General features: G+C 41.2%; 1 protein-coding gene across 5 annotated transcripts in view; it reads left to right on the top strand.

Moving 5' to 3' along the window:
* The window catches only part of golga2 (golgin A2), a 134,400-nt gene that overhangs the window by 52,518 nt on the left and 57,567 nt on the right, over positions 1–24,315 (top strand). For 4 of the 5 annotated variants that reach the window (XM_062478459.1, XM_062478458.1, XM_062478457.1 and 1 more), the window contains 6 exons: positions 1,749–1,856; positions 1,964–2,051; positions 3,994–4,130; positions 5,304–5,522; positions 16,355–16,468; positions 24,070–24,294. In XM_062478459.1, coding sequence (XP_062334443.1) covers positions 1,749–1,856; positions 1,964–2,051; positions 3,994–4,130; positions 5,304–5,522; positions 16,355–16,468; positions 24,070–24,294 — 891 coding nt within the window. The remainder of the gene's footprint in view (positions 1–1,748; positions 1,857–1,963; positions 2,052–3,993; positions 4,131–5,303; positions 5,523–16,354; positions 16,469–24,069; positions 24,295–24,315) is intronic. The other variant, XM_062478460.1, reaches the window with a different exon arrangement.

Genomic DNA, 24,315 nt, shown 5'->3' with positions numbered 1-24,315 from the left:
AGCTCTTGCTTTGGGTGTACAGGGATTGGATCGCCCTAAGAAGGGAACCCCCTCCCCCTGTACTCCAGCAACACCTCCCACTATCTCCCGGAGGAGGTCATACGCCTTCTCCAGATCCACAAAACACATGTAGACCAGATGGGCATACTCCCAGGCCCCCTCCAGGAACCTTGCAAGAGTGAAGATCTGGTCCTTCGTTCCACGGCCAGAATGGAACTTGCATTGTTCCTCTTCAATCCGAGGTTTGACAATCGGCCTAACCCTCCTCTCCAGCACCTTAGAGTAAACTTTACGAGGAAGGCTGAGAAGTAGGGGTGGGGGGAAAAATTGATTCACATTTGAATCGCGATTCAGTCTTCTAGCGATTCACAAATGTGATACCTCCGGTTCAGGGTGGTCCTCATCCTCAACACGTGCATTTTTCAGTCGCGGAAAATACTTTTCAATACTAATCTGGATTGAAGCAGCAAACTTTCAGTGTAAGAGTAAAAAAAATGACATAACATTATTTATAATAAGTTTATTTGATTCACAGCTGCTACATAGTGTTTTGACCTCGACAACCCAATGCATTTTACCGCAAACTTGCGACTAATTAACTTTCTAAAGAAGGCGCAATCGCTTGTTTGCTAAGGGTCGGGACTCCAACAGTAACACAGTGACAACATTGTCTTCAGAATATTTTTTATAGCACTTTTTAATGTGTGATTGTGTAAAGCTGTTCACGAGATACCAACATTTCATGAACTTGTGAATTTCGCCAGCCATCTTCTCTGCACCGAATAGGCCAAGCTTCCACGCTTCCAGGGATGATCTCGTTTTCATGGAGACAGACGCGGTGTGCACGGAGGGGAGGGGCTGTGTGTGTATCTGAGAGAGATGCGTGAGTGACAGAGACGGAGGGAAAGCAGGGAAAGGAAATGCAGCTGAACAAATACGCTGCGTGTTTTAAATAGCGAAAAAGAATAACGAAAACGAAATGTGGCGGCCGGTGTTGATTCTGGGGCGCACCGCCACAAATTAGTCTGTGTGGGAAACACTGGTGTCGTGTGTGAATGTTGGGTAAAGCCATAACACAACTCTGTCTTGACCCAAGCAACTCCAACGCATCGCTCAAATTGAATAACATACAATCAGAATGGGTTTTTAATCGCCATGAAAGTTTGCACAGACAAGGAATTTGCTTTGGCAGGAAGGTGCATACATTAAACATATAGGAATCTTAAAAAATGTAAATGAGGTCTAACTATACTAAGGGGTATGTAAACCAGCAATAGTAAGTGGTTTTATAATTTAAATAAAATATACAATAAAATAGAAAGTTACTGTAATTTACAATACAAAAATACAAATAGTTTTATAGACTATGTATACATCTTCTAAACACCAATGATTCAACATGTTACCAGCTTGAAACCTGTTCAACCCTACTTAGGATCCTATTTACTCTATTTGTGGTTTTTCATTAAGACTTGGATTAGACTATTATGGTAAATATTCAAAGTGTGCCTTAAAACCGAGTAGGCAGACGTATGCGGTGAAATATTGAATGCAAATCTTTCCAAATTTTTTATCAGTATGCTCTTGTTGTTCCATCTACTGTATGACAGTGGTCTGTCAATCCTGTTCAATAACATAGTCCTAGTGAATGTGTAGTTCTGTTACATGCTTCTCTGTGCCAACTGGCAGTTGTGTATTCAAGTTGAAGCTGGCAGGGGAAAATTTAGAATAAATCTGTGTTTGTGTAGCTGATGGAGTCAGTGGTACAGCTGCAGACAGAGAGAGACCGCTACAACGAGAAGATCCAAGAGGAGGGCCAAGTTTGGAAGGACAAGACTGAACAATTGCTGTCTCAGGTCATCTAATGCAACTTTCTGAGAAAAGACCTCTCGGCCATATCACATACTGACAGTATGTGTTAAACAATTCGATTGATGTTTGTCTGTATGTGCGTCCTTTTCAGGTGGCCCTAGTTGCAGAGGAAAGAGACAGGAGAATCAACCAGGTCCAGGAACATGAGGCTACCATTGAGGAGCTAAAGAATTCTGCATGTATGACCTTTAATCCCCCAAACTACATTTGGTAGTCAACAATGTCTTAGTGTTTAATATATTTTTTGTTGTCTTTTTTAGTTTCGTTTTTTTTACTAGTGGTGGGCCGTTATCGGCGTTAATGCGCGTTCACGCGCTGCGACTATCGGCGATAAAAAAAATATCGTCGTTAATCTATTCTCAAAGTTGGGTTGGGAGCTGGGTCTATACTACGCAAGCTATGATGACTTTCACCTTGATATTTTAGCGCGGATGTATACCTAGCCGAATTGCACTGTAGGGGGCGATAACGAGTCTTCGAACCTGTGTGTATGCCTTGTGTATGAAATTATCACATCAAACGTGACGTGCTAACATGGATGCAGCTATGAAGCCGCCTGGTTTGCTTCAGGGAAAATGTATTTTTAAGAAGCTTCCCAATGGAAACCTCGACAAGACTAAGGTTGTTTGCACCTTGTGCTATGCGGAATAAGTTTACTGTAGGAGTTCTTCCAGACTCAAATACCACCTAAACGCAAAGCATCCCTTAGCTAATGCGGAAGATGCCAGGCCAAGCACTGATGTAGCGCAGGGGAAGAGTCGTTGTCAAACTACGATGTTTGAGTGCAACCGAGGCAAGCCCGTCAGCTCAGCTCTATCAGCCAAGATAACTAATCTAATAAACGTTAATAAACACAAGTACATCTTATTGAACATAATTTATTTTCCTCACCAATTATCATACTAGAACAGCTTTCTCAAGCAGTTTGTGATGCATTTTGGAAACAGGAGATGAGCTCCTGGAGCCGAGTGCACCTGCTGGGCGTAAAAAAGTTGGTCTTAACTCCTACGTCGGTCTTAGCTACGTTCGACTTTGTGATTTGAATTTACACCGAGTGCACCAAGCTTGACAGGCCACGGTCGTAGCTGCGCCTGGTTTTAAGATGCGCGTCCTTGTGAAAATCGTTGCCAAGCAACACATTTAAGAGCCACTTAGCTAGCCACTTAGCTAGCCTATCTCCCTTCAAAACAAGCCATGATTTAAAAAAGAAAAGGAAAATACATTTTACTGATAGAGAAATTAGAAAACCTCTAGAGTTGTTTACTCAGAATAGAAGCGTGCTCACGGGGAAATTTAATAATATCAACACAAACAAACAAACAGAAACAATCAGCTTGGAAATGGATCACCAATAAAATTACGTGGATTTGTGCGATCACAGACGACTTTTTCTCGCCTTAATGCCCTTTCCATATGTTGCCTATAAACAAGACGCGCTGCATGTGCGATCAAACTGTTGTAAATTATAATTACCATGGATATTAGTCCGATTTTCCAACGTACGCCTGCTCCCCACTAGACACTAGTAAAATGTACACCCAGGTGCAGCACATAAAGGGCTTAAGTCTAACTGGTGCACTAGTCGTAACTTTCAGTTCTACGTCGGACGTAGCGTTACACCCAGGCGTACGCCCAGCTGGTGCACTCGGCTCCTGGTCTAATGCGCCACCTGGCTTGAGAAACCCGTTCTCAAAGACTTACTTTTAGTCATTATTTGGGTAGCATACATATTCTGAATGCCTTCAGCGGAATTCAAATGAGCCATTTTAATCTAGATTAACGCCAAGATTACAGTGAGATTAATTTAGATAAAAAAAATTAATCTATGCCCACCACTATTTTTTACACAACTGTGCACACCTTTTTTGAAGTCTTATAGAGACCCTATTTTTGGGAATAGGAATGCAATCATCCTTTTTGTTTGTCACAGTAATATTAAATAAACCAGATGCCATTTCTGCCTTGTCTACTCTTCAAAAGAGATTCTTAAACCTATCCAGGTAGAATGAAAGGGATTCAAATAAAATATGGCCATTAACAATGGGCTGTTTGTAAAGCTTGTTATGGAGTGTATAACCTTTACGAAATGTTTAAAACAGAAACTGTTTGCCTTATTCTCAGTGGAGCAGTCCCTGAAGAGCAAGGCCCAGGCAGACCCACTGCCCCCGGGGCCCTCAGAGAGAGAACTGTTGCTACAGGAGGCTCTGAGCAGCCTACATCAGGAAAAGGAAGTCCTTGACATACAGTACCAGGCTCAAGTGAGGAATACACCCACCCACTCACTATCTTTCTCTCACAGATGGTTCAATGTTAACTTTTTTTCTCACTGACAGTATGTGTTGGTCTAAAATCTACTACCCCGGACTGAATCAAAACAATATCATTATGTGCTGCTTTAGCCTATATAAAAGCATGATTTATGGTTGTGTGTGTTAGGCCCGGCACCACGAGAGGGTGGATAGTAGTATTTGTAGAATTTGAGTAACTTATCTGATCCAGTCTCTTCCCACTGCACAAACAGCATTAAAACATAGTTGTATCGGACCACCATCGACAACAACGTTTATTTTGCGTTATCAAGAGATTGAATGTAAACACGTTAACCTAATTCATTAACATGTAGATCAAACTCACAGCATCTCCACTGAAAAAAGTACCCACTTTATATCAATCGAGAATAAAGAAAACCCTTTGAAACAAACTGATTCAACTACTGTGTCAGCTGCTGTTATCAACAATACGCATTTGGCCTTATCTGCGCTGGAATAGGAGATTAGTTTATGCTAGGCTAAATAAAAGTATACCCAAAAAATGTAAATCATCTGAAATGTATTTTATAAAGGCTGGTTAACCTAAGTTTGCTGGAAATTTGTTTAAAGTAACTGCCAACTGAAATGTTGTCCAGCAAGTAGCCCAAGTAAGACAAGTTCGTTCATGGCTAGCTAGGTACAACGCAAAAATTAAACTTTTCAGTCGAGATGCCATGTTTGGGTCCCGTTCTAAAATGCTAAATGATTGGTCAAAAAGACGACACTGGTAGTGTCACACACAAAGAGAGGAAAAGGACGGGACAGAAGCATTTTTATATGAGAATAAGCACAAATTGAAGCAGCAAAAGTGACAAGCCAACATTTTAAACCGATACTATACATTTAAATGGGGAATTTGAGCACTGGCCCGTACGGGCCACTGACTACTTTTGTTTACTGGCCCGATGTTAAATCTTACTGGCCAACGGGCCAGCTTTAATGTTGAACCCTGCACACACACTATTGCAGTCTACTCGCCTTTTCTTACAAAGACAAAACAACTAAAATGCACTTCAGTTTTATAGTGAGTGCTAACATACCATCATTACAAGCATCTCTCAGATATTGTTCCCTCAATTTCATACAATTCTCTTTTTCCCCTCTGCCTCCCCATCTCGGTAGCTGCGAGACAATGAGCAGCTCAGTCATATGTGCTTGGAGCAGGAGGAACGTCTGGCAGAGCTGGAGAGGCATGCAGAACAGGAGGCAGGGGAGGCTGAAGACCGTCGGCGAATGCTGGACGACGTGCAGAGCGACAAGGCCACCATCAGCCGTGCACTAGCACAGAACCGCACACTCAAGGACCAACTGGCTGAGCTGCAAAATGGCTTTGTCAAACTGGTGAGACCTACCAAGCGTTCTAGCTGTGTTGTGCTAGCTCCCTTTTTAAACAAAACTGCTCTTCAGTCATTGGTTCATACAACTGTCACATGGCTCTCCTTTCATTGGCTCCCTTGCATAGACCTTGCGCGCATGTGTGAGTGCGTGTTTGTGTGTGTGCGTCCCTTGCAGTGGACATTTACAACATCAACCCTACCCCCACTAGGTGACTAGCTAACAGTCAACAGACCTGAGTCTCCCTTCTAGCTCTGTCAAACAGTATCTCCTTTAAATAAAAAAAAACCCAACTCTTCTTAGTCCTCAGCCCCAAGATAAGGGTCTTGTATGTTACCTAAGCCTGGACCTTGCCTACAGTTTCATTTGGGGGTGGGTTCTCTACACACAAGGCTAAACACAGTAACATTTTATACAGAACTAGAGAGGGTACAATTTCTGGGGAAATTGTAGGGTGTGCGTGCTTGCGTCTGTTGCACAGGGGTCCGTTTTTTAATGACATTTTTACAACTGATATTTCTGTATATTTTATCTAAAAATGCATAGGGCCTACTTATTATTTATAAAGATTACATAGATTTAAAAGCATCTTTTTTTGCTGCTCATTTACAACTCAAAATACGAGTTAAGTGTAGAATGAAATATGATGTCTTCTCATTTCCCCTGCAAGAGGCAGCCTCATAGCTGAATCAACGAATACATTTGGCAGACCGGTGAAATTGACCTAATCTCTATGACTTAAACGTCCTTTTAAGTTTTCCCTTCTCATGATATTTTCAGGCATTTAGCCTACTCATATTGCATTCATTCATGAATAAAGAACCCCCTTTGAAGATTATTCTACGACGTTACCGGCAGTAGAAGATGGAATCGCGAGTCAAACATTACCATCTGCTAACTGAAAAAATGCCCTCAAAAACGTAAATAAGCTTGACATTTATTTAGTGGAAAATCGCTCATTCATAAAATGCTCACTGGTAGCGATCATTGTCAGTAACAACGCAAAATGCGATATAGCCCTGTGTGGAGAAGCTGCCCCGGTAAATTCTACTACGGTACAGTACTAGACTACTGTGTTCGTCTTGGTAGCGATTGCGTTGGTTGAATTCGATTTAACGTTCCGTTGTAAGGTTTAGGCTGAAATTAATTATTTTCATGAACAGATTGACAAAGTTTAGGCTGTGGCAATGAAGTTCAGGTTAGTGGTCAGAGACTTTTGATTTAAGTAAGGGGAGTGCCGAACATGTTCTGTCGCCGTTTGATTTCCTAAACAGCTGTGTACTGTAGATGTTTTTGTAGTGTGTCTCGCGTAGGCTACAGCGTTGCAGTGAGCAACACTGGTTTGAAACCACAGGTAATGGTAATTTCACTAACAAATCGTTTACTAATGTCAGAATAAATACTACAACGAAAATATATATGTGAGGAATGTTTATTTTAACGATTGAAAACAGATAACGCTACATCATAGACTACTGTAGTATGTGTTGCCCGGGCAACACAGGCTAATGTCATGATGCTAATACGTCAGTGAAATAGTAGACTACTGTTTCCGAAAGTAGATGTACTTCCTTAATAATATCAGCTTATACTGTACATTACACATCACAATTGTGTGTCATATCACAAAGTAATAAATAGTTATCACCCTGGCCTCTTTGCTTGTGGCGTTTCTGCAGCTGCCTTGCAGTAAAGCTATAGTTAGCCTAGCTATCTCCCAAGTTAACAGATGCGAAACGAATGTTCTTCCAAAGGTAGTCACGCGTGTTTTCGTGACGTTAGTGACGTAGTGACGTTAGTAACGTCAGTGACTGTGGCTAGCAAATTAGCCACCGTTAGCTTCACTTTTCGCCACAAAAACTTAATTTCCACTTAAACCATACAACGGAACGTAAATTCCAATAGAAGCAACTCAATCGCTACCAAGACGAAACTTTTGACACCTACGTTGTCTAGGTAGGCCAAATATTGACTGAGTTTTAGGGGGGCAAAAAGAAAAGAAAAAAAAAAATAATAATAATATATATGTGAGACAACAAAGGTTGTGCTCTCGCCGAAGGCTTGAGCACACCCAATAAAAGGTTACATCTTCAACTTTTCTGACAGTATTGCAGATGCATTCACGGTTTACCAGCTCAAAAAAGAAGAAATCCTGTGTACAATGCAATGCCCGAATGCATTTCCCTATTCATCATATTTAGTCCGTATATGTAAAGGGAACAAAACTGATTCTAAATGATCTGTCAGGCTAGTTGTTTTAGAGAGGCCACCTACTTGATTTAACAAATGCAACTTTTGTTTTATACAGTGCGCTACTGCTCTTGTATAACCCGCCATCCACACTTGGAACTGGAGTCTCAATGTTAGTCGGCTAATAGCCTACATAAAACCACAATAAACATTTTTAACCATATGATATTATCCACTGTATATTATACAATGCCTGTTTTGTCATTCTGAAAATTGTTAAATTGAGTAGGCTAAGCATGTAACATCAAGTAATCCTATATAATTTCCAAACTAAATACTCTTGGCTCATTTTGGCAATAGCCTTCTTGCAATGTGTCCTGCCAATTAATGAAGAACATTACATGTTTTGCCAGTATAACTGGATCAAATTAGATTCCATTGAATGTTCATGACGTCCCTGTGTTTAAACTTTTGACTGGGGACAATAACACGATCAGTCAGCCGACAATAAAATGTTGATCCTTTCGTGCTATTATGGACCAACTGCAGTCTAACCCGCAAAGTGCGTGACATGACATCCTTTAGCCAATCAATTATATTTTGCTGAATGATTGAAGGAATAGACAACAAATGTAATAATAAATAATCACTAACAACACGGAAATAAATGACAGATTGACGAAGGCAAGTTAATTTTCCGACCTTGCCTTTTAGCTCCGTGCAAGAAACAATCATTACGTGTCTGTAACAATGTCTAAAGACTGTTTGAAGACTCAACAGTCATTAGAACCCTAACGGCGCTGTAAGTAGGGGAAAAACCTACCCCTTGCTCCTCGGCTTGAGGCAAAGGCCCGAGTGGATGTTGGTGGTATTGCATTTCTGATTAGGTACCCGGCTCGTCCGGTCGGTTTTATTTTATTAACTCAAGTCAACATGTACAAAACTATCTCCACCCAATATTTTTTTCTTCTATTCTCGAACCTGGCTCATACTACTATCTTTTTCATAGAAGATTTTTGCCAAGTTTGAAACCAATCCGTTATGGGTAAACTAGTACCCTATTTATTTGTTTATTTCAAGAAAAGTTGCCTTCAACTCAAATTTAAGAACAAGAGATTATCAAAAGATTACACTTTGACACTGTCACTGTGGTCATTGCCGTGGTTACTTGAAAGCAGGATCTGAGGAGCTTACAATTGTGAGGGCATGACCAAGAAGGCACACGAGAACTGAGTAGGGTGCAAAATATTCAGGGGTTTATTACTTACATTTGAACAGATGGAACACATGGACAAAGTAAATAAAACCGAGTAGTGAAGATAAAAACAATACACGAGAACCAACCAATGCCTCATACGCACAGAGGTCTTCCTTCTAGGTTGGTTCTTACTTTCTCCCCTCTGCTTGCTCCTCTTACAGTTATATAAGCCTGGGCTGCCACAATAAATATAGGGAGGGGACGCCATACATCCTCCCACTTAATAATCGGAGCAAAATTGGAGCAAACACCCCTACAGCCCAGACAGGGATGGGAGCTTCCCATCCACTCTGGAACCCCATTTAAGCATCATGTTTTCCAGTCGGACACCCTTTACTGGGACACGGCAGCCATGCTGCCCTCATGATGATCAAATAAAAGAGGTAACAAAAAGGCTGAAACTAAACAAACAAAGATATGGTAAACCAAAGGCAATAAAGTTGATATGAGAACTAAGGAACAAAAGCTATGTGACGTGTGTTATTTATGTGAAGACAGTTGTATGGTGTTGCTGAATGTTAACATGTACATAAAGAAAATAAGGATGTTTAAGTCCCTGTGTGGGCCGCTGTTAGGCGTCCATCACAACAATTTAGAGGTATTTCTAAAAGTTTCTCAACAAAACGCTTTTATCTTGTTTAGTTATATAGGAACCACTCTAGTCACATTCACTAATAATTAGGGAAGCAGCGATGCACTCAGCTCACAAGACGAGACGATACACAATATTTGGTTCACAAGAATCAGAATGGGTTTTATTTGCCATGAAAGTTTGCACAGACAAGGAATTTGCTTTGGCAGGAAGGTGCAAACATTAAACATATAGGAATCTAAAATTTTAATATGAGGACTAACTATACTAAGGGTACATAACTAGCAATACTAAGTGGAACTAGAGAGGGTACAATTTCTGGGGAAATTGTAGGGTGTGCTTGCTTGCGTCGGTTGCAGAGCGGTCTATTTTTTTATGACATTTTTACAACTGATATTTCTGTATTTGATATTAAATGCATACGTATTATTTATAAAGATTACATAGATTAAAAAGCATTTTTTATGTATTTTTTGCTGCTCATTTACAACTCAATACTATCCTAGTTGTCTTCTCATTTCCCCTGCAAGAGGGAATGGTGATCAGCAGCCTCATAGTTGAATCAAAACGAATACATTTGGCAGCCCGGTGTAAAAATTGACCTAATCTCTGACTTAAACATCATTTTAAGTTTTTCCCTTTTCGTGATATTTTCAGGCATTTAGCCTACTCATACTGCATTAATTCATTAATAAAGAACCCCCTTTGAAACTTATTCTAGCAATGACGTTACCGGCAGTAGCTAGCTATCTCAGATAGATTGAAAATATGCCCACAAAAACGTAAATAAACGTAAGACATTTATTTAGGGGGAAATCGCTAATTCATAAAAAGCTCACTGGTAGCGATCGTTGTCAGTAACAACGCAAAAGCAACGCGATCCCTGTGTGGAGAAGATGCCCCGGTAAATTGTACTACTACAGTAGTACAGTTAGCTGTGTTCGTCTTGTTAGCGATTGCGTTGGTTGAATTCGATTTAACGTTCCATTGTACGGTTTATGCTGAAATTAATTATTTTCATGAACAGATTGACAAAGTTTAGGCTGTGGCAATGAAGTTCAGGTTAGTATTCAGATAGTTTCACCTATTGAAAGACTTTTGATTTAAGTAGAGCTAAAGGGAGTGCCGAACATGTTCCGTCGCCGTTTGACTTCCTAAACAGCTGTGTGGAGATGTTTTTGTTAGCTACTATAGGCCTACTAGTGTATCTCGCGTAGGCTACAGTACAGAATTGCAGTGAGCTACACTGGTTTGAAACCACAGGTAATGATAATTTATCCAACAAAAAGTTTACTTGTAATCTATTGTCATAATAAATCCTACAACGAAAATGTATTAGTGAGGAATGTTTATTGAAAACAGATGCATCATAGACCGCTGTAGTATGTGTTGCCCAGGCAACAGAGGCTAATGTCATGATGCTAATGCTTCAGTGAAATAGTAGACTACTGTTTCCAAAAGTAGATGTACTTCCTTAATAATATCAGCTTATATTGTACATTACACATCACAATTGTGTGTCATATCACAAAGTAAAATGAGCAAATAGTTATCACTCAGGTCTCTTTGCTTGTGGCGTTTCTGCAGCTGCCTTGCAGTAAAGCAGTTAGCCTAGCTGTCTCCCAGAAGTTAACGAGCTGCTAAACTAATGTTCTTCTATAGATAGTCACGCGAGTTTTCGTGACGTTAGTAGTGTCAGTGACTGTGGCTAGCAAGTTAGCCACCGTTAGCTTCACTTTTCGCCACAAAAACATTATTTCTACTTAAACCGTGCAACGGAACGTAAATACAAATACAAGCAACTCAATCACTACCAAGACGCAACTTTTGACACCTAGGTTGTCTATGTAGTCCACATATTGACTGAGGCTTAGGGGGGAAAAAATAAATAATAACTAGAAAGTGCATTTCCTCCAGAAAATGCGTTGGAATGCTGAAAAATGAATTATTTGTTTTTAAATTACTGAAAATAGGCTACAGAAATTAGAAAATACCCGCAAGCTGAAGGCTGAAATTAATTAAAAAAATGTGAGTCACACAAAAGAGGCAGTGTGGAAGCTGAACTGCATCATCTAACAAAGCTAAGAGCTTAAATAGCCTACAATGCAGGAGAAGCTGAAAGCTGAACTGTTAAACTGTAGAAGTAGTATATTCGTTTTAGTAGCTGAAATTATAGTGCTCTTAGTCTTTTAATGAGATGAGTTGACTGAATAGCTCTGTCTTGTGACTCCACTAATCAGCTAATACAAATCACCTGTATGAGAGACTGAGTGGTGCGTGTCTGTCGTTGCCACGGTGATGGTGCAGCTATGATTGCTAACGCGCTGAGGGCAGAGAATAACAGAAATGTAGCTAAAATCCACACCTCAAACAAGTTAACCTAGACGCAAAACTATACGTCCAATCCAAAAAATAAGGATATTTTCCGAGACCCAAGACTCTGCCGAAACCAGAGATGTCCTTTTATATTTCTGTGCGGTCAGAAATACGACTCTACCGACAGTTTCAAAATCTTGTTCTTTTTGCTTTCTCTGACGATTTTGTCACCAGATTTGCATTAGTCTCTATGGGGCTTGAGACAGACTTTGTCTCACTCTCGGACTCCTCACGCAAAAAGTAAATAACTGTGGGTTTCCATACCCATATGAGTCCGACCAGCACAAGCACAGCATCGTTTTGATCCAAAATGAAGCTTGAAAAGTTAATATTGTGGCCGTGAGGGCAAAAGTGCCATTTAAAAAAAAAAAAAAAACGGTTTCGGACTCTGCTGTCACTCTGAATTTGCGCAACATTCCAATGCCTCACTCTAGCTCTCTACATAGAAACCCATGTAAATCTCAGAAACGGTTTGAAAAAGTCGTGAAACATAATCAGTGATATTGAAAAAAGTTGAATAGATATCAAAAAGCAGATTTTTTTTTTTTTATAGTTGTGTTTTGTCAACATTTTAAAGTTTAAATGGTGGCTCTAGCTGAAAGATTGAGGAAGAAGAAGGATTTGGAAGTTGAAGAAGTTTTAAGAAGTTTGAGAGGATTGATTACCCATGTGTACAGGTAAAACTGGAGGCTCCTGCTGAAGGCTAAATCCCTTCCAGTATCAAGCTGGCTCTCATCCTCTGACTGCTGGCTGCTCTGAACCTGCTTGGCTGTTTTTAATTTCTTTCTTTTGAAGAATTCCTGAATTTTCTGATTTCTACTACATTTAGTTATGTATGCATGAATGAAAGCGACATGCAAAACTAACACCAGTCACTATTGAGATTTTTTTCCCGTGTGTGGGTTAGACTGGTTGGGCGTGTAGTCAGGCTAGTTGTAGGAGCAAAATCACCATAATTTCCATTATAGTCACCATTTTCTTCAGTTGTTGAGATTCACATTATAAGTTATACTTTATGCTCAGACTTCATAAATAACTGCATTACAGTAAATCCTATTTGTCGGTAATATTTTGTCTACTGTCAAATCCAAGCAATGTCACAGAGAGCTTCACAATGCCCATAGAACTGCCCCTCAACCAACCTAAACCCTCAAGTAAGACAAGGAAAAACTCCCAGAAAACTAAATTGAGAAAGAATGGAAGAAACCTCGGGAGGAGCAATTCAGTGAGGGTCCCCTCCTCCAGAGACGGTTGGTTAAAGAGAGGTGCAGAACACAGGCTAAACATACTCATAGGGATGTGTATTGATAAGATTTTAACAATTCCGATTCCTTATCGATTCTCTTATCGATTCTTATTGGGCAAGGGGGGGGGAGGGCACAAACGGGTTTATTTACATTAATTTTCTTTTATATAATTTTCTATAATGCTGCACACCATATACAGTATGTATACAGTATGTATACACATTTACATTTTTCCGTTGCTCTACACTTCTACACTTCTACATTCTATTAGCTACGCTAGCTTAGCTATAGAATCTTCCATTTTCAGCCAAGGTCAAATCATATAATATGACAGTGTCAAACATTGGCCATTCTGTTAAACAATTAAAATGCAAAGTTTAATAATGGATTAAAAATCGATATGCTCAGTTTAATAATGGGTTAACACGACAACGCGAACGTTTTGCTGATAACACACGCCCTCCGATAATTAACGTGAAGTGATCAATAATGGGAGACGAATGCCGGAGCTAAAATGTATGCTTCAAACGACGGGACAGAAGATAACTTGATTGACTATACACAATAAAGGCAAATTGCTTCACACAGTGACAAGTGGTTGTGATAACTTTTGAGGAGTTTAGCTCTACCGTGGATAGTTAGAGATGAAGAGCGAATGTTAGCTGCGCTGCTGCATGCATCGAACACGACATTCCAGTAACTTCATTCCATGCTGTGTTCCAATGCATCTTCATATTTGTTGTATTTCCTCCCTTCGACGAAACAGACTTTTTTACACGCGTTACAAGTGGCTTTGTCGTGTGAAGTACAACCAAACTTTAGAACGCTTCTGCCTAGTTGCCATAGTCTGAATAAACTATAAAAGTTTGCGCATGCGCAACGGCACAGAGAACCGTTAGCAGAATCGTTAAAGAATTTGGCTGACGATTCCAAGGAATCGGTTCACTGGGAACCGGTTCTAAACAAGAACTGGTTCTCGATACCCATCCCTACATACTCATACATCAAGAAAAGTGCCAATGGGTTTTGATTAGGGGTGCAACATATCAACAAGCCCACGGTTCTGTTCGGTTTTATGGGTCTCTGTTTCGGTTCGGTTTGTTTAGCACATTAGGGGTAAGAAAAAAAACATTACCATTTCAGTGTTCTCTCTGTATTTTCTGTATATCCGGCGTAAATGCCCCATCATATTAGATGTATTACCGTTAGCACAGGGCTGCCAACTTTAAAGATCCTGTAAAGTGGAATTAAAAACGAGTTTCAAGTTCTAGGGGGGCGTGTCGCCTGAAGGAGCTGAAGCTCGGCCCCCTCGCTAGAAGGGTCCGCCTCTCGTAAGTAAGCTACTTACGACCCAGATAATGGACGCTACGTCAAGCCGAACAAAACAGTATAGAATTTATTTGTTCAATGAGTGAAACATACAGATGCATATAAATGAAATGTTCCCCTGAGCTGTAACACAGGAGTAAAAATTGACACCAGAGACAGCAGACAGTGAGCTCTCCAACTACTTCTAGCACATTAGCTACCATTTCACCAAAATACCGTCATTCTACACCGAGTAGCCTAATATCAAGTTAGCGGTTTGCACTAACTCATAGCAGAGATACCTCTGGAAATTCATCTAGTATAATTATAACAAGCACACAGAACTGAGTGATGAACTGCTGGCGGCAGTGGATGGTCCAGGTGCGACCGGAGGATGAACGGAGCGATGCGTTCATTGTTCCGCTCGGTACGGCTCCGCGTTGCAAGAGAAGCCCTGTGTTGGTGAACCCCGTCTGTCTCTGGTCCATGTTAAAGCTGTCCGCCGTGAAATGGTCAGTGCAGAGGCGGCTGTTGGAGTTTATCCGAAGCTTTCCATGAGCGTGGCTCTTCACAATATATCCACCTATTTTTCCTTTCATTATCAATAGGGAACTTAAATGGCGTTGCAGCGCAGCTGGAGTTCTTGCATCAGGGAAGATGCAGTTGCGGGTGGTGGGAGACATCCTGAAGCTAGCTAGCTAGCTGATATAAGCTACAATAACAGTACAGCAGGAGGAGCCATTCAGTGATCTGACGTAAATAGGTCTAAATGACTTAGATAGGTAGTTTTTTGGCTCCCGCCCATTAAAACCTGATCTGAAAACGGAAGAAAAACTGTTCTTCGGTCTAACGCCACATTTCAGTGCAACAAAGTTTTAGCGCTTTGCACATGCTTTCAGGAACTCATTTCACACGTATATAATGTACTTAGAAGCAAAACATGGAATTTACTTTACAGGATCTTTAAAAAAAAACCTTGGAGTGAGATTTGGTGGGGCCAACCCAAATCGTGATCGGTGCAGCATCACAGGACAGCCAGGTGGATGGACAGGAAGGGAAGGGACCAGGAACTTTCTTGCGGTCCATCAAAGGAAAGGAGAGGTGTGGAGGGGGGACAGAGAGAAGTGAGCAGGAATTGGATAATGCAGAGGAGCATCTAACAGTTAAAATAACAGTAAGGGTGAGGTCTTCACCAGTCAAGTATGAACTAGTGCATCAGTTTAGCAGACAAAAAGGGGTATTTGATGTAGCCCTAGACACCAAGACAGCGCCAGCCCTCCAAAATTGGAACATTAAATCTGTTCCACGGAAGAGAAACGAAATAAGTGCCCTGTCCCCCGTCGTTTCAAGTTCAGGTTTAAGTAATTTGTACATTCAAGTTATACGATACCTATGCAGACATAACAATGCTTTATTTGAATTTAAAGTTATATGATACATATACATAAACACACACTTCAGGTTTGCATTATTTGTAAGTGTTAAACTAAACACACAAGCACACACACAAACAGGCTGACTGCTCTTTCACACGCTTTGGAGTGAGAATTTTAATGTGGCACTTTGTAACACAGCTCTTCTTCCATAATTGTAGCAGCGCTACTTAGGGAATACTTTTTGTAAAGGAAGATTACCCAAACCTGTGGAACTTGGAATAAACTTTTGTACATCTCTTTTTACACCTAGTCCTGGGAAAGTATTTTCTTTGCTAGCTGTTTCAAGTACCACCTGAACAACAATCACCAATCACACCAGTTATAGGGTGTGGTTGCTGTCAGCGTGTTGGGTTTCTATCTCTACCCCCCACCACTTTATGTATTTCCTGACATACTTATTATAGTATTATTTTCTGTGATCCAATTCTTAGACCAATGAGAACATGGAGCTGACTAGTGCCATCCAATCGGAGCAGCATGTAAAAAAGGAGCTGGCGAGAAAAATGGGACAGCTGCAAGTGGACCTGCATAACTTCAAGGAGCAGGTGGGTGGGTGCACACACACTTTCTCACTCATGCACACATCTAATTGGTTAAGGGGTTACTGGGCATGACTAATAAATGTATGGTCAGCATTGTCATCCATCTTTTGCCTAAGCGAAGCCAGATAGGATACCTATTTGATCCAAGATGGTGCTGCGAATGGCAGCCTTGATGCGTGCCGTTTTGTCTAGTTTTGTCTTCAAAACTAGTGTTCTTCCAAGATTCCCTGAGTTCTCTGACCAGGGACGAACTCTTCAACATCATGGAAACTACGGATTTAATTCCCGCTTTTCTGCTTCCTATAGCAGAATTAGCGGACATTATAGTCAAAGCCACTCTCGGCTTTGTCCTCGGAGCGAAGCGTCGTAGGAGAGGTAAACGGGCTGGTGCAACTTCGCCAGTGTGGGGTTTGTACAGCGTTACTGTGGATATTTCTTTCCAACGTGCGTTCGCTGAACAACAAATTGGACAAACTTAAACTGCTTGTGTGGAAAAACTTTAATTCATCTTCCATTTTGTGCTTCACGAAGACATGGCTGAGTGAACTGATCCCGGACTCTGCGTTACAACTAGCAGGGTTTAAACTTGTGAGAGTGGATCGTGACTCAGTGCTTTCCAGGAAATCGAAAGGGGGTGGCATTTGTTTTTACAGCAACAGTGGCTGGTGTGAAGATCTGACAGTGATTCTGCAGCACTGTTCTCCTGATCTGGAATAATTTGTTATAAATTGCAAACCTTTATACTCGCAACGCGAGTTCGTCATTCATCCTGGTCGGCTGTTACATGCCTCCGAGTCCGCAGGCCAGCGTCAAGGAGGCACCAACGTGTGCTCGCCGACCAGATACCGAGTGTGGAGCAAGCATATCCGGATTCCTTTGTTATTGTACTAGGCGACTTTAACAAAGGAAATCTCACCCAAATACAGACAATGTATTAATTAAATGCCCAACCAGAGAAGGGAACACTTTTGATCACTGCCACACTACAGTCAGTAGAGCCTACCATGCCGTCCCCCAAGCAGCACTGGGGGACACTGACCACGCCTGGTCCACCTGATTCCTGCATATAGGCAAAAACTAAAGCTCTGTAAACCTGCTGTGAGGACCTCAAAACAGTGAGGCTATGGAAGATCTGCTTGGACTGTACTGATATGTTCACAACTGTTACCAATAGTCTAGATGAGTTCACAGAGGCTGTAAGGTCATACATCAGCTTCTGTGAGGACTGCAGTATACCAACACGCACCAGGTTGAGTTACAACAACGACAAACCCTGGTTCACAGCAAAACTCAGAAGGCTGAGGTTGGACAAGGAGGAAGTGTTTAGGAGTGGGGATAGAGGCAGATTCAAGGAGTCGAAGAACAGGTTTAGCAAGGCGGTGAGAGGCTAAACGACTGTACTCAGAGAGACTAAAACACCAGTTCTCGGTTAACGACTCTGCTTCTCTTTGGAGAGGGCTCAGGCAGATCACCAACTACAAGCCCAGAGCCCCCCACACCATTAACGACTCTCGCCTGGCCAACAACCTAAACGAGTTCCACTGTCGATTTGAAAGACAATTGAACTGTCCTGAACAACACCTACCCACCCTAGATGCCTCCACCCCCCCCCCCCCCACCCCCATCACCATAGAGATGACTCTCCCTTCAGGAAAGAGAAGTTAACACACTTCAAGAGGCAGAATCCTCGCAAAGCAGCTGGGCAGGACTCTGTCTCTACAGCCACTCTCACCAGCTGTCTCTGGTGTTCACCAACATCTTCAACACTTCCCTGGAGACATGCCATGTGCCAGCCTGTCTCAAGTTCTCCACCATCATCCCTGTGCCCAAAAAGCCAAGGCCAACAGGACTTGATGACTACAGACCCGTCACCCTGACCTCTATGGTAATGAAGTCTTTTGAGCGCCTGGTGCTGGCACACCTCAAAGCTATCACAGACCCACTCCTGAACCCCCGGCAGTTTGCCTACAGAGCCAACAATTCTGTAAATGAGGCAGTTAACATGGCCCTCCACTTCACTCTCCAGCACCTGGACTCCCCATCTTATGCCAGGATCCTGTTTGTGGATTTCAGCTCTGCCTTCAACACCATCAGCCCCGCTCTGCTTCAGGACAAGTTCTCCCAGCTGTATGTGCCTGACTCCACCTGGAAGTGAATCATTGACAAGCAGTGCGTTAAGGTATGTTAAGACAGCTGCAACTCCAGTCATCAGTCCGTCAAACTCCTGAAGTTTGAACTCAACGCTCTTAAGACAGTGGAGATGGTTGTGGACTTCAGGAAGAACACAGCTCCACTCACCCCCATCACCCTTCCTTCTGTCCTTCCGCTTCCTGGGCACTATCTTCTCCCAGGACCTCAAGTGGGAACTGAACATCAGCTCCTTCACCAAGAAAGCACAACAGAGGATGTACTTCCTACGGCAGCTGAAGAAATTCAACCTGCCAAAGACAGTGATGGTGCACTTCTACACAGCCATCGTTGATTCCATCCTCACCTCCTCAATCACCATTTGGTACGCTGCTGCCACTGCCAAGGACAAGAGCAGACTGCAGCGTATCATCCGCACTGCTGAGAAGGTGATCGGCTGCAATCTGCCTACCCTCAAGAACCTGCACACCTCGAGGACCCTGAGGCGAGCGAGGAAGATTGTGGCCGACTCCTCCCACCCTGGACACACTCCGTTCCTGCCAATCCCCTCCGGCAAAAGGCTGCGGTCCATCAGGACCAAAACCTCATGCCACAAGAACAGTTTCTTTCCATCCACTGCTGGCGTCTTCAACAAAGCCAAGGACTCAAACTGACTTTAACACTTTATCTGCACAAGCCACCATGCCATATTGTTGCCCTATTTTTATATTTATAGCTATTTTATACTTTATTGGGTGTGCTTTGCCTTCGGCAAGGGCACAACCTTTGTTCTCTCACATATATATTATTATTATTTTTATTTCTTTTTGCCCCCCTAAAACTCAGTCAATATTTGGCCTACATAGACAACCTAGGTGTCAAAAGTTTCGTCTTGGTAGCGATTGAGTTGCTTCTATTGGGATTTACGTTCCGTTGCATGGTTTAAGTGGAAATTAAGTTTTTGTGGCGAAAAGTGAAGCTAACGGTGGCTAACTTGCTAGCCACAGTCAATGACGCTACTTACGTCACTAACGTCACGAAAACTCGCGTGACTACCTCTAGCAGAACATTAGTTTAGCAGCTCGTTAACTTCTGGGAGATAGCTAAGCTAACTGTTTTACTGCAAGGCAGCTGCAGAAACGCCACAAGCAAAGAGGCCAGGGTGATAACTATTTACTAATTTTACTTTGTGATATGACACACAATTGTGACGTGTAATGTACAATATAAGCTGATTTTATTAAGGAAGTACATCTACTTTCGGAAACAGTAGTCTACTATGTCACTGAAGTATTAGCATCATGACATTAGCCTCTGTTGCCCGGGCAACACATACTACAGTGGTCTATGATGCATCTGTTTTCAATCGTTAAAATAAACATTCCTCACAAATACATTTTCGTTGTAGGATTTATTATGACACTACATTACAAGTAAACGATTTGTGGGTGAAATTATCATTACCTGTGGTTTCAAACCAGTGTTGCTCACTGCAAGGCTGTAGCCTACGCGAGACACTACAAAAACATCTACACAGCTGTAGGAAGTCAAACGGCGACAGAACATGTTCGGCACTCCCCTTACTTAAATCAAAAGTCTATCTAACTACTAACCTTAACTTCATTGCCACAGCCTAAACTTTGTCAATCTGTTCATGAAAATAATTAATTTCAAGCTAAACCGTACAACGGAACGTTAAATCAAATTCAACCAACGCAATTGCTACCAAGACGAACACAGCAGTACAGTAGTCTACTGTACTGTACAATTTACCGGGGCAGCTTCTCCACACAGGGCTATATAGCACTTGGCGTTGTTACTGACAATGATCGCTACCAGTGAGCTTTTTATTAAAGCGATTTTCCACTAAATAAATGTCAAGCTTATTTACGTTTTTGGGGGCATATTTTCAGTTAGCAGATGGTACTGTTTGAATCGCGATTCCATCTTCTACTGCCGGTAACGTCGTAGAATAATCTTCAAAGGGGGTTCTTTATTCATGAATGAATGCAATATGAGTAGGCTAAATGCCTTAAAATATCACGAGAAGGGAAAAACTTAAAAGGACGTTTAAGTCATAGAGATTAGGTCAATTTTTACACCGGTCTGCCATATTTATTCGTTTTGATTCAACGATGAGGCTGCCTCTTGCAGGGGAAATGAGAAGACATCTATTTCATTCTACACTTCACTCGTATTTTCAGTTGTAAATGAGCAGCAAAAAAATTCTTTTAAATCTATGTAATCTTTATAAATAATAAGTAGGCCCTATGCATTTTTATATAAAATATACAGAAATATCAGTTGTAAAAATGTCATCCAAAAACGGACCCCTGTGCAACCGACGCAAGCAAGCACACCCTACAATTTCCCCAGAAATTGTACCCTCTCTAGTTCTACATATTTAACATATTTTATCCCTTTAGTATTAGTTATACCGTGTACACTACTTTATTTAAAATCCGGTAATGTTTAATGTATGTACCTTCCTGCCACAGTAAATTCCTTGTTTGTGTGAACTTTCATGGCGAATAAAACAAATTCTGATTCTAATGGGAGATTTCCTACTGTGTTAGATTTACTACTTCAAATTGAAAACAGAGGCAATATTTCAAGTAAAGACAAGTTTCTTAACATTTGTCAATGCTGTCAATTAAAAGTCCAAACTTTTTAGTCACAATGCATTTGTTTTGTAGGAGTAACGAGTTATTTAAGGAAAAAATTACATGACCCGGCTTTTGCGTTTATGACGGGCAGCTACTGACCGTAGTAGTACTGGATAGCCGTGATTTCTGTGAAGCTTGCTAAATAAACATAAGCTAGCTACACTATGTACACTTAAGATAGGGATGCACCGAATCCAGATTTTGGGGGTTCGGCCGAATACCGAATCCTACCCCCATCCTCGGTCCATTAACACAGTAAATACATTAAAGAAGTAAACAACGTCCACAGCAGTGTATTTATTAATTTTATTTTGATATTTTAAAAATATATTAAGAAAATAGGCAACATTATGCCAGGAAGACAGGTAGGAAAAACTAATTTGACAATTACCATATGCCTATCACAAGATCAAATCAATATCCCAAATATTAGCCTTTTAGATTTCTTGAATTTCTTTCGGATGTTTCATACACAAATGTTTTAACAGCGGAGATGTTGTGTATTGTTTAGGGTCATTGCCACCACGAGACAAATTGTCATTGCAAATTGACATGTAGCTCGACTTAAAAGTACTGACAAACAACACTTTTTCTGCTCAAGAGTTCCATGTTCACTTTCTCTCAGCCTACTGCATTGAACGGTCCACCTACGTAAACACTTTCCCATAATCAATGGCGATGTTGACCAGCGTAGTGCAAGCGTAGGGTTCGGTGGGAAAAAATTCTAAGGTTCGGGCAAAACCGAACCCCGTAAAAAAGCCCAATATTCGTCCGAATCCGAAACCGAATCCTGGATTCGGTGCATCCCTACTTATAGATAAATATCTCTAACTTGTTTGGCCAATGGTCGAATGTGTAAGAAATTAAAACCGTTTTAGTTGTGGAGAGGAGTAAGCTAGCTTTTTTTTTTGGGGGGGGGGGGGAGATTCCGGTTTTCCACTAATCACAAGAATGGTCATAACTTCTAAACAAAAGATAGAATTTCTAATCTGTGCTGTTCTACATTGCCCACATAGAGCATATGAAATATACATATTTGTTTTCCTCTATAATGTAATAAAAGTGGTTGAAAATGAAGTTGTCTGATGAATGGCGGACGGAGAACATTTGTGTAAAAAATTGTTGCGTGAAAGTTTCTTGATAAAAGATAATTCGCCTTAAATAACCATACATATATTTATATAATTAGAATGCCCAATTTCATCTATTTGATATGGTATAAACCGTTCAGGTGTATGATTACATATGAAGATTCATGTAAATATGAATATGATATTAATATCATATTCTAGCACCAAATGACATTTTCAGGTTTTTTTCAGGCAGGCCTCCCCTCAAGTTTTCCTTCTAGTGATATTTTAGCAGACACTCTTATCCAGAGCGACTTACAGTAAGTACAGGGACATTCACCCCGAGGCAAGTGGGGTGAAGTGCCTTGCCCAAGGACACAACGTAATTTTTCATGGCCGGGAATCGAACCAGGATTATTCGGATTACTCCCTTAGAACTTCGAACAAAGGGTATTCTAGATGTTCAATCGATCAATATTGCGGTCTCTCTGATTGGCCAGCACTACTCAGTGACAGTTTGACTCCACACCAAGTGTCCCACAGTTCCTTGATGTCACAGCTCCTTCTCTAAATGAGGATAGTAAAGATGTCTTTAATGAAACACAAACAGAACACAGGACACAATCTTCACAATTTCCAGTCTATAAGTCCCCAAATTCTTAAATGTTGTACATATGCCTTATTTATCATGAGGAACAAAAAAGGCTCAAGAACCCATATAATGTCTGCCATCTAGAATTTGTCTGTACAAGGCTTTCTGGGGAGGGTGGGCTGACTTAACAGTAGAAGGGTGTTAAGGTCTTTGCACACTTTCGTGTCCCAAATGTTCACACGTTAAAAAATAAAAACAACCTCACGTTATGTCAATGACGCTAACACACTGTCTTAAACTTTCGTCTGTCAAAAAAAAGTTCGGCTCAGATTCGATTTTCTGCGTTTTTCGCATCCATTGCCAGCATTTTTAGTTTTTTCTACAAATCAGCCACCAATTTTTTTCCCATGACGATTACTAAAAAACGCATACATTTTTTTCACACTCAGTGTGCAAAGACCTTTAGAAGGGTACTTCGACCCCAATGAAGATTTTCTTTCTTCGCACTTGATCATATTCCAGGACCCTGCTCTCTTGACATTTCCTATGTATGCGTTTTATCACCCAGTATTTAAACATTCTAAATCACACCGAAGAAAGCTAATTTAAGGCTATTTTGCTCATGTTTTGGTGTAATTGTGCATTCTGCCATTTCCAATCTGCCAATATGTTTTGTAAAACAGATAAACATCACTAATAAATGCATTTTGCATATTCACACGAGTGAAACAAATCATATTATATGACTTTGATAGTTTGCAACTATTTTGCAAATGGTAGGCTAAACCATTTATGAATATAAGGTAGGCCTGATAAAAGGAGATGGCGGCATGGGCCTGTTATGATCATTGGATTCAAAAAGTGTAACCGGCTTATTATTTATAATAATTAGAGGGACGGACAGACTACAGGGCTCTGACTCCTGTGTGTTTATACTTTTGAGTGGGGACAACAACGCGTTCAGTCAGCCGACTTTAACATTTTGATAACGTCCGGCTGCACATTTGTAGACCAACTGCAGTCTAACCCGCAATGTGTTTGACATCCTTTAGCCAATACATTTACCTGCATGAGTCCTAATTAAATAATCAGACTAACAACACGATGGCTCTGCGCTTCTGGTGTTAAACCTCTTCTCCCTTCCCCAAGTTGGATCACAAGTCCAAGGAGTCGCAGGCACTGCAGGAACAGAGGGATCAGCTGTTGGCCTATCTTCAACAGTACTCTGCAGGCTACCAGAACCTGGCCTCTGAGAGGGAGGAGCTGCACAAACACTACTTGCAGCACAGCCAGCTAATGGACCGGCTGCAGCACAATGAGGCCAAGGGACGTGTCCAGCTGGAGATTAACCAGAAGCGGCTGGAACAGACCCTGGTGAGAAAGATGTACTGTAAT

Source organism: Osmerus eperlanus, chromosome 14 (assembly GCF_963692335.1).
Source record: "Osmerus eperlanus chromosome 14, fOsmEpe2.1, whole genome shotgun sequence".
Lineage (NCBI taxonomy): Eukaryota > Metazoa > Chordata > Actinopteri > Osmeriformes > Osmeridae > Osmerus > Osmerus eperlanus.
Note: the sequence above shows the minus strand (reverse complement) of the source record. Positions and strands in the feature narration are given on the sequence as shown.